The sequence below is a fragment of the Belonocnema kinseyi genome, chromosome 5, assembly GCF_010883055.1.
Source record: "Belonocnema kinseyi isolate 2016_QV_RU_SX_M_011 chromosome 5, B_treatae_v1, whole genome shotgun sequence".
Lineage (NCBI taxonomy): Eukaryota > Metazoa > Arthropoda > Insecta > Hymenoptera > Cynipidae > Belonocnema > Belonocnema kinseyi.
Genome location: NC_046661.1, coordinates 89,713,837 through 89,724,944, shown reverse-complemented (window position 1 = coordinate 89,724,944; position 11,108 = coordinate 89,713,837). Strand labels below are relative to the sequence as shown.

The window sequence follows — 11,108 nt, the reverse complement described above, 5'->3', positions numbered from 1 at the left end:
CTTGCAATCCGGCTTCCGGGCAAAACACAGTACACTGACTGCCACGCTGCTTAAATTCATCAATGATTACAAAATGGCATTAGATAATAAAAAGATCACGATTCTTGTATTATTCAATATTTATAAGGCTTTAAGGACTCCTCTCCTTTTTAACTTGTATACCTCGGTTCTTGGCGGATAGCTGAAACATTGTGAGTACCATAAGTATGCTGATGACTTCAAACTTAATCTTTTGGGTCCTGTTCCTTCTTGAACAGATCTCCTTGCGCTCGTAAAGGGAAGATATTGATAGGGTGTTGCGCTGGGCCAGTACCAATCGGCTTTCGCTGAATCCTTCAAAAACGAAGGTAATAATGATTGAGCCACCCCCTTTCAAAACTTCTAAAGCGATAATGACTCTCTCACCTCTATTGATCAGTGTGTAGATTGTAGATTTTGTTGAAGTTGTAAGGCAAAGAATCCTTGCCTATTCCACTAGTATACTTCTGGTTAAGAGCTTGTCTTTGCCACACTTTGATTTTGGTTGCATAGTATGTGATGGCATCACAGGTGAGCTTGATTAAAAATTTGAGAGAGCACTTAATGCATGTATTTGCTTTATTCATGACTTACCTAAACATATACATCTAACAATCTATCGAAGGAAAGCAGGGTGTATGAAAAAAGCCAAGAGAAGAGAGCATTTCACGGATAATTTTGTATACAATCTCTTTCACACTAAAACCCCCCAGTATATATTTCCAATATATTTAGATTTTTTGGCCAAAATTTTTCTGCCTTTTCATCTAATCTCCACCACGGATGTTATGGTCATAATGCGAAAGCCATACCGGCAGCCCCAGCGACATCCGGCGAGGTGCGGGAACACATCGATATACCCCTAACGAGAATCGAACCATTTTGACAATGCAGGACAATTTCCGTAAATATTTCATTGCAGTCTCTAGACCCAATCCGCTAACCTTTTTCCGCAGCATGGTGCACTAAGAAGTATACTTACCGACAGGAGGGGAAGTTTCGTTAGTAAACTAATGAAGAACCTTGATACTATCCTAAAAGTAAAAAAGTTAACCATTTTGGGCTATCGCCCACAAACTAATAAATCATTTGTACGCAGTCATTTTTTGTTCACTGGCTAAATTAAACACTATGCAGTCAATTATGACATTTCGGAGCAATTACTCCCATTCATCATGTTTTCTTACAATAGGTCTGTGCACCAAGCTGCGAAATTTACCCCATACGAGCTAGTATTTGGCCGACTGGTCAAAATCTGAGAAAAGCTAGGCTGCGATCAAAGAAAATTTGTGATAGAAAAGCCCGACACTTGATGGCAAAAAAGGAGATGAGGTATATGTTGTGGAAAGTGTCAAAGATGGAAAATTCGATAGTCAAGCGAGGCGCAGCGCGGAAGGTTAGGCTATAGAAACGAGCGTATTAGTCACTATTTAAGGTGTGGATGAATGTTAATTTGTAAGAGATAGTTGCAAGAAAATTCTGTAAAAAAGTTGAAGTGGAGGCAAGTCCATTTTTTAAGTCCAGTTGGCCGAAAAATAAACGTTTATCTATCTAATGTGTTCTTCGAAACCAAAGACGGAAAGCATTTTTCCAAGGATGAAGCTAAACATCTATTAACCCATTACTGGGGATAAAAGAAGGTTATCATCAACATGCAAAGAAAAATACTGAACTTGGACATGTGCTCCGCAGAACCAGAAAGTATGCAAAAATTTGCAGTGAATCTGGATTCTGGGGATGTACGTCCGACTTCACCGGTAATATTTTTAGAGATCTGATGCTGCATTTGTTTAAATAGGTTGTCCATTCTTTGAATATGCAACAAAATGAAAATATTATGGGTAAAGTTGCTGCTAATCTTATTTCCGCCTATTGGAACTTGGATGGTCACCATTTTTTTTCGACGTGGGGAAAAGTCGAGGTTCACTGGCAAGATACGAGCAGCTGTCTCATCTTCTGTCAGCTCTTTGTTTAGCAGGATTCGGTTGTCTGTGTCTACAAAAGATCTCCGATTATGATTTAGACGCCAAGATAGCAGTGGCAGAAGTTTTAAAAAAGTAGTTGGTAGACAAATATACGTGGTGCGGACGCATTTGGCGGATATTAACAAGTCTAAAGACAGAAGTAAGTGGAAAATAGCCTTTCACGAGAGACAACTCTTTCAAAATATCATGAAGTTGAAGAATCTTTAACGCACTGACTTTGAGTTTAAGAATGTCGAAAGTCCAACTCGCGTTCTATTAGTGCTAGGCGCCAGTATCGATAACTACCTCAAAACAGCCAGCCGAATACGTGCAGTCATTCATGAGTCCCGCCATGTCGTATGCATCTCTTACTGCTGCCGTCAGACCAGGTGAAACCTATATTTCGTGACAACCAAGATCATCAACCAGATATTGAGTTTCCAGTTCCAGGACCGCTGGTGGATCTGTTGGAATTTTCTAACTTTTCGAAGGTCACGGCTATCTACAAAGAACCAATCCTTAGTGTCCTATTGGCCATTCGATTACTGCAACCCGTCAGGTACATAGTGCACAGTATGTACACAGTACATAGTGCATGTCCTAATAACCCATGAAGACGTAAAGTCACGCCTGGTACTCCCATATTATAGAATTTTCAAAAGCAAATCACCTGTAACCGAGAACGCAATATATAAGAATCGTGAAAGTGAGCTCCTGCTAAATCCAGAGATGAAGACACTCAAGAGCTGTAATATTCTAGTTTCTTACAATAAAGGTTAGGTGTTGTAGGTGTACACCAACAGCAGGGTAAATGACGAGAATTTCCACGCTAAACGGATAACTCTACTTACCGGTCAAGCCAGTTACCGCCAAGTTGCCTTGTGCCAATCGGAGAGCTGAGCCGGTTCAACTAGATCAAATGGGAATAATACAACTTTCAGACCGACATTATCTACGATCCTGCGCTATATTAGAATTTAACTAATTCGTCATAAATCTTAAGAGGTAAGTCAGCCTGAAGCATCCTTAACCGAAAAAGAAAATATCATCAGAAATAAAAAATCTTTGTATTGCCTTTCCGAAAAAGACATATAATGCCACAACGATGAATTGCTTTTTCCATTTATCAATTTGTTTAAGATTTTTCGAAAAGTTTGTGTCCAAAGGTAGCTTTATTCGCAAGTAATAGTTGTACTAGTTAAGCATGGGGGCGGTTTAAAAGCAGACATATCACGATTACTCCAGAAGCCTACGCAAGTCAAGCTATCGTATTACTGGGGATAGCCAATTATTGCTACGACGCTAAAGAATTGACAGGAAATGCATTTCTAAAACACTTAATGGGATGAAGAAAGTGTCGCTACCCAATCCCGCAACCAGCTAATTCGATGACGTCAGATAGAGAAGGGATTTCAGCAACTGTGACCTGGAACTTAAACATGAAGGGTCCCGCTCAGACCGTTGGGCCAAACAACCATGGAACGAGAATGCTCAAAACGGCACTCCAGAGGTCGCACCAAGAAATGCGCCGACGAGCGATGATAGAACAGTAAGCTATCTCGCAATACCCGCCCGTGGGATGAAGCTGCCTCCGCAGAGACTTAAACCAGGATGAAAATATACTCCAAGAAGAAGCGCGTCTACAGCGAAATTCTTAGATGGATAAGAACATGTATGTATACTACGCTGCCAGACCAGTTTGCTCAAGCAATCCTATTTACACACAAGTATTTCGAATTAAACCCTGCCGAATTAAGTTTTCGTCTCCATCAACTTAAGGAAGGAACCGAAGAAAGGTTAGTACTTGACCGCCTAAAAGTAAGAATAACTATGTAAAAAAAAACTAGCGATAAAATTAACATATGAATAGGAAAATAATACGAGCGAAGCAGCAAGAGATGAGGTCAATGAAATTAATAGGTTCAAAAGTAAATGCAGAGAATTTCAATAAAAGAATTGTTTTTCTTGCCTATCTTAGGCAATAGAGGTTAATTACATCAAATAAAATAAGGGCACAGACTCCATCTAAGGCGCAGCATCAGGAGCAATACCCTTCTTAAGGATACGATCTTTCCCAATCACCTCTAGCTATCGAGGATCAAAATGTAGAAGCCGGTGTGGTTTGTTACATACCCCCTTCAGACCTGCGCATATTATTTTTTATAAATGCAATTTAAGCATTTCTGAATTATGATAAAGAAAAAATGTATTATAAATGTAAGAAAAGGGGATAGCTGCAAGTTAAGAAAAAAAGATCTGAAAAAAATTTGATTGTTTAAGCGAACACATACAAAAATTAAATAAATTAGACAGTAAAAAAGGATACGGGAACACACCTAGGAACCGAGTCCTACTGCGATTAGACCAAATAACCTACACACACACACTTCACCAAGAACACGCGAGACTAGCCGTTTGGGTGCTCTTCACGAACCACCGTATCAGGGCATTGATAAAAAACTTCTTATCAAATGAGAGGGTTCCGCACCTAACACAAGGGTCACGCGTAATAAAAATGTACAAACATGAATTAAAAACCATGACCCGCAGGAAATACTCCTACCTACCTGAAACCAGATAAATTTAAAATTGAAATTAAAATTAATAATGAGGAGAAATATGCAAACTGTAGAAAGTTGTCGACACCTTAGGGGAATCTTTACTTGAACTTTATTTCATGCTGCTCACGAATGCATTTTTGGCTAAGCGCTCAAAGTCCAACTGCGCTCAAAGTTACGCGTCTTACTACTAATGAAATTCCTTAACTAAACAGAATTTCCCACCCACGTACACGGACAGATCGCCTACAAGAACCTCTTATCTAAAATTATATATGCAGTTTGCATAGCTACTTGAAACAAGCAAGTAGTCTCTTGAAGGAAATCTTCTCTTGCAAAAAATCGTTAACAGACACCCGTCGAGTTGGACACACTGGTCCGTCGCATTAACCCTTACAGTTTGCCTAACTTAATAAGATATCTTTCTGTATTCATATTTCGGGTCGAAGTGTAAAGTTAATCAACTAGTTTCCTAATTAGGGCGCGTTGAAAACCTCATTGTGGCGGCGCTAACCCTACAAAATCTTTGTCCAACGAGTACTCCATCGATTAAAATTGCTCTGAAATACTTCGGGATAACCGGGTTTTCTGGGTAACAGAAAAATTATTACCGACGCTGAAAGTTGTGTGGAAAGGCTTTGCGAAGTTCGGCACCCCCGTTAAATTTTAATCCTTAACCAATAAAAACGCCTTAGGCAATTTTAAAGTCAAATCTCAAAACTCCTGAGAAATTGCCTATTTTAGTTAGCGTTTGGATAAGAGGAGAGATTAACTATAAGATTAAAAGCGAATTTAAGCACACTCCATGTCATTTTGGTCAAAATTGTTGGGCGACTACATGTGCAAACGTGTTTGTGCCGCGACTGATTTTACAAACATCGTCGCTTTAGAAAAATTGGAAAGCTGATTACAATTACCTGCCCTTTTCCTGATGGTAAAATTTAATTAAAGTCAAGTATTGGTGAGTACTATGTGTCGTTCCGTATTTTACTATACCGTGTATAAATGTATTTTGAAGTGACATCGTTAAAATTTTGCGCTAATACTTTAGGGGTTGGCATAATAGAGTCTCAATAATAAATTTTCATATTTTATAAAAATAATAATTTTTCATATTTCAATCCCAATCGCCTATTACTCATATTCTTTGCATAATATGAATAAAATTTGTGGCTACACATAATATTTAAGTAATTTTGACTTACAATACATTGAAACTTACATGAAACAGTTCAATAATTGTTTTTTTTTTAATTTTTTAAATGTTTGACAAAAACATATTTTTTTATCGTATAAGATGGAAATTCTATCAAATACTATTTTTTTCATGAGGATTAGTTTTGGTATTCAATCATTATTTTAAAATTCACAAAAAGCCGTAAAAATTCCTTGATGCCAAAATTAAAATACATCTTTAAAATTGTACCCACGCGTTCCACTTCCAGTTTTTGGTACCAGGTGGTGAATTGGTCGACCGTCATTCCCAATTGCTAGCAGAATCAGACAGGGTGCCCGAAAGCTTCATTTTACAAATTCCCTAAATTTGTTTTGATTTTAAGGCAAAAAAACTAATTTTCAATAAATAACGATTTTTCACTTAAGGAAGGAATAAAACCTCATCCAAATTATGGAACCTTCAAGCCAAAAGACTAATTTGCTGTATAAAAATAGAATTTTGAAAAATAAAATATGAACATGATTTCTTTATGAAGTGATTTAAGCTTATCTTTCAAACAAAATATTTGAATACTCAAGCAAAGAAGAATAATTTTCAACCAAAAAGTTACATTTTTAGAAACAAAAATATAATTGTCTAAAATAGATGAATTTTTAAATCAAAAAGATAAATTTCCAAACAAATAGTTGAATTTTCAGTCGAAAAATATTTCAGTAATAAGTTTCTACGTAAATAGTTGAATTTTAAATCTAGGAAGACCAAATTTTTATTAAAAAAGGATGACTTTTGAACAAATTTGTTGAATTCTCTACCAAATAGGTACATTTTTATTTTTAAAAAATGAAATTTTTCCTAAACAAGAATAATTTTTTGTTAAAATAAGAATTTGTAAAAATAGTCAAATTTTCATCTATAAAGGATCCCAGTGGACTTTCAAAAAAGATTATGGGCTGGGGTTTGGTTCACAAGTAACAGAATAAAGTTTGAGTAAAGGAATCCTCGTAGCACGACGCACACTGACATAATGAGCTATAGAGTGAACCTCATCAAATGTAATTACAAAATTTCGTGCGAGAAAACAAAAATCTTAAATTCTTAATATATTCCTGCTTTATTTGGAATATATTTTCAATCCGGGAGAAGGAAAAAATACAAATTTTGATATGTGAAAAAACGTACTTAGTGAACTTCCAAATTGTAATTGAAAATAAGAAATTTTATAATTCTAGTTTTAAAATTTCCCGCTAATTTTCGAAACTTCACATGTGAGCTGATAGGTGGCGAATATCGAATGTACCCGCAAACGAGACAGAGTGTACGCTCTATAAGGGTGAAAGCCTAATTCGACAATATAGTTCATCTCAGAGATTGTCCTTGAAGTCGAAATGTTGAAGGTGAGTCCGTATGGTTAAAGTAATTTCAAATCTATTATCTCAAACAAATTTAACTGATATTGTTTTCTTATAGCTCCGAAAAGTGATTTTTAACATAAATATCTAAATACTATTTAGGAATAAAATCATGTCAAATCAAAGGCTTTTAGACTGACATCTAAATCACAGTATAGTAGGGAATTAATGAAGGAATTTAAAACATTTGAATCGAAGGCTAAAAATCCAAGAAACTTGTGGCTTAAAAGGGAGTCTTGACATCACCCCAGCCAAAACTGGGGAAAAAATCATCAGTTGATACTGAAATTTGAGTACAATATTTCTACGATGATGATAATAATAGCAGCTTGATGCCAGCTATGAAGGATTTTCTACCAGTACTTTTTTTAAATTATCATGAAATTCGTAATTAAAAAAGTTTTAAATGAAAATAACTATTTTTTTCGACACGGAACTTATCTTTGATTTTGTTTATTAAATTTGTTTTAAATAATCATATAATTTATCAACTAGTTATGCATGTTGCTGAAATTAATATAAAGTTCTCAACTGAAATTACTGGCATTGAAAAAAACGAATTTTTCTGCCGACAAATGCCCCATTAATGCATTTGTTTCTTACATTTTTTAAAAACAATCATAATAATATTGACTAAATTATGAATTTTTCTGAAATTATTATAAATTTTATTATTTAAAAGATGATATAGAAAAGAAAGAATTTTTGTACGGAATAATGGTTGTTTACTGCATTTGTTTATTAAATTTGAATATATTATTAACAGTAATAATCTCAGGAAGAAAATTCTTTATCATTATGTTGTTTTTTTCTACATTTATTGAAATATAATTTTTTTTAAATACATAAAATTATGAAAAATGGTGAAAAACATTCTTTCAAGAAATAATTTGTTTATAAACAAATTCTTTGTTTATTAGACAATATGTAAATATCTTTAAATAATTTCAATCTATGAAATGGAGGATATTTCCACAATTTTCATGTTATTGACAAGCAACGGGAACGTCAAATAGAAAAAATGGCAACTTTTTCATCAAATTTCTTTATTCAAAACAAATTAAAAGCCTTTTTTGCCCACCTTAAGAAGTTTTTACCTAATTTTTGATGACCAGAATTTATTTAGTAATTATATGAAAGACTTTTTAATAAATCAAATAAACTCACTCTTCGCTAAATTTGAAATAAAAAGAACAAACAGAAAATAAATTTATAATTATAATTTCACCAAAGAAGAATTATGAAACAAAAAGAAAGTTTTTTAAATGTCATTATTTATCAAACAGTCAGTTGTTTGAAATAGGTAAGCTGTGCCTTGAGTAGAATTTAACAATCATTTCTATTTGTCTTTTTTTCCGGGTCTCATTTTAATTTGATTGTTTTACCTATTTTTATATAGTTTCATAACAAATGAAGAATGAGGAAACGCTAGTAATCGAATAGTGATTAGTACGTGATGCAGTGATAACGTCGAAAATTTGTCAGGTCCCTTTTTCAAAATTCTTCAAAAATTAGCTTCCTTCATCCTCGTTTGGCAGTAATGAGGACTTTTGAGAAAATTTTAGTCCCCGCTTTCGTGGCGTTGCTTGAAATAAAATGTAAGTGTAATTATTTATATTTATGTTGTAACGTTCCGGTTTTTTCTACCTGTGTGTTGTCCCTCCGGATGCTTCAGTCTGGCCAGGATTTCGGATTTGGGACAGGTTTTACAAATAAATGGAAAAAACGGTTCGTATACTGACAAAAGAAAACAAAATATATTCTTCCTATAAATTGCATTACTAAATAAACCTTACGTGCGACTGTGTCGTGTTAAAGTGTGTGTGTGTGTATGTGATGCGTGTGTATGTGAGTGTGGGTGCGTGTTGCCGCTGATAATCTTAAATGTCATTGTAGCTGTGTTTGTGGTTGACAGGTTTGCGCGTTATGTTGAGTGCGTGTTGTTGCGCAAGCAAAAAGCGGCGAGAATGATAAAGTCGTAGTGACGAGTACGGAAGGAATAGGAGAAAGCGGGTGCGCTAGAAGAGAGCGGGTGCGCTCACATGCTCAGGCCGGTCCCTGGAAAACAAAGGTTTAATGAAATGGCGCGCGTACGGATTTACCGGTGCGCGGGTTAGTCGCAAGGTACGCGTGACAGGGTAGAAGTGGTAAGAGTTCGGAATCGACTGCATGCGACGGTGACAAGGTGCACGTGTCGAGGGATAGGGGAGGCTTGGTGTGGTATAGTATGTGCGTGACGGTCGGTCGTTACTGTGCGGTCAGTCCCACCGGGCGGTCTGGTCGGTCTCAGAAAACGAGAGGTAGTTGCCTATCGACCCAGAGCATCGTCTCCTGGACCCGTCTCTCCCAGGAAACAGGTACGGTACGATGCGGAGAGAGTGAGGGGGAGGGAGACGCCCTGGTGGCCGTAAGACGTGCATCACGTAGCGGACGCTCGTCTGGAAGCTTGGTGGTGTACAAGACGTGCTGTGACACGGGGTAGACTGAACGTAGTCAGGATACTCCTTTGCTTGATAGCGCCAGGTAGTCGCATATCAAGCGGTCTCATAAAGCGAGAGCAGGACGAGGTACTGGTGCGTTGCCGCGAGTAGAGCGGTCAGGGGTACCTGACGACAGTATACTCTTACCTCTGAGATTGGCCACAGGGGCACCTGTCGACCATCGAGGGAGTCGACTACGAGAGCAGGGGGCCGAAGGAGACTTTAGACAGGTTACCCTGGTGGAAATCGCCCCGCCCTAGCGAATCGTGGTCGTAAGTGATCCAGGCGGTCACGATTCGCCTCGACCGGTAGAGCTGGCCTGTCGCCCCTGACGACCCAGTGATCCCAGATCTGATACGAGACGTGGTCCAATACTATGACACGTCTATGTCAGTGTGAATATGGTAGGAGACGATATAAAAGCCTGGGTTGCGCGCGCAACCCATTTCTCCTCTTCTGAATTTGAAAACTCGAAGGTACACGATTGCCTGTCGGAACACTTCGGTGGTTCTATTTATATCTCTATTTGCTTTGAAATAAAATGAAGATATTGGGATTTTAATATTTCCAGATTTCGATGCTGAGCCTGGCGTTTCTCATGATTTGAATACTTCGCGCGCCTCCTTAATGCGTGTATTTTGAGGTTACGTTACTTCAAGTATAAAATATAAATTATATAAATATTAATACTATTATATATATATGTATATTATTAATTATACGATTATAATTATGTTATATTATAATAGTCTTATTTAAATCTTGATCCGCATTTGAAAGAAATTAAAGAAATTGGTGATTTTGGAATTCATCTCGTTTGGATAAAAACTCAATTATTTGATTGAAAAATTAATTATTTTGTTAAAAATGTAACTATTTTGTAAAAATGTCCTCTTTTCTATTAAAAATTCAATTACTTTGTTGAAATTTTTATTTCTTTTATTTGAAGGTTCATCTCTTTCGTTGAAAATACATTTTTGAAACTGACAATTAATCTATACCATTTTTGGTTAAAAAATCATGTATTTTGTTAACAAGTCGTCTTTCTTTGTAGAAATTATATTGCTTTATGGAAAATTTATACTTTTTGATTAAAAATTACATTTTTCGGTTGAATTATCAACTGTAAATATTTTTTGGTTGCAAAGTTGTTTTTTTTTGTAAATGCAACTATATTGTTAAAAATTAAAATAATAATTTTTGGGTGGAAAATTCGATTATTCATTTAAGGTTGAACTACTTAGTAAAAAAATTAATTTTTTCTTATTAAGGATTCATAATTATAGTTGAAAATTTAACTATTCTAATTTAAATTAGGTTAAAAATTCAGCTTTTTTGTAGATAATACTCTTTTTGAATTTAAAATTTAAAAATTTATTAAACTTAAATTGACCTTTTTCAGTAGAAATTTAATCTTTTTGGTTAAAAATGTATCATTTTTGGTCAAAAATGCAATTGTTTGGTTAAAATATGAACAGTACATCTTCTTGGGTTTAAAAGTC

General features: G+C 35.7%; 1 protein-coding gene across 1 annotated transcript in view; it reads left to right on the top strand.

Moving 5' to 3' along the window:
* The first annotated feature begins 9,353 nt into the window (after window positions 1-9,353).
* The window catches only part of LOC117173771, a 25,075-nt gene continuing 23,320 nt past the window's right edge, over window positions 9,354-11,108 (top strand). Inside the window, exon 1 of the mRNA XM_033362413.1 lies at window positions 9,354-9,483. Within this exon, the coding sequence (XP_033218304.1) occupies window positions 9,354-9,483 (130 nt within the window). The remainder of the gene's footprint in view (window positions 9,484-11,108) is intronic.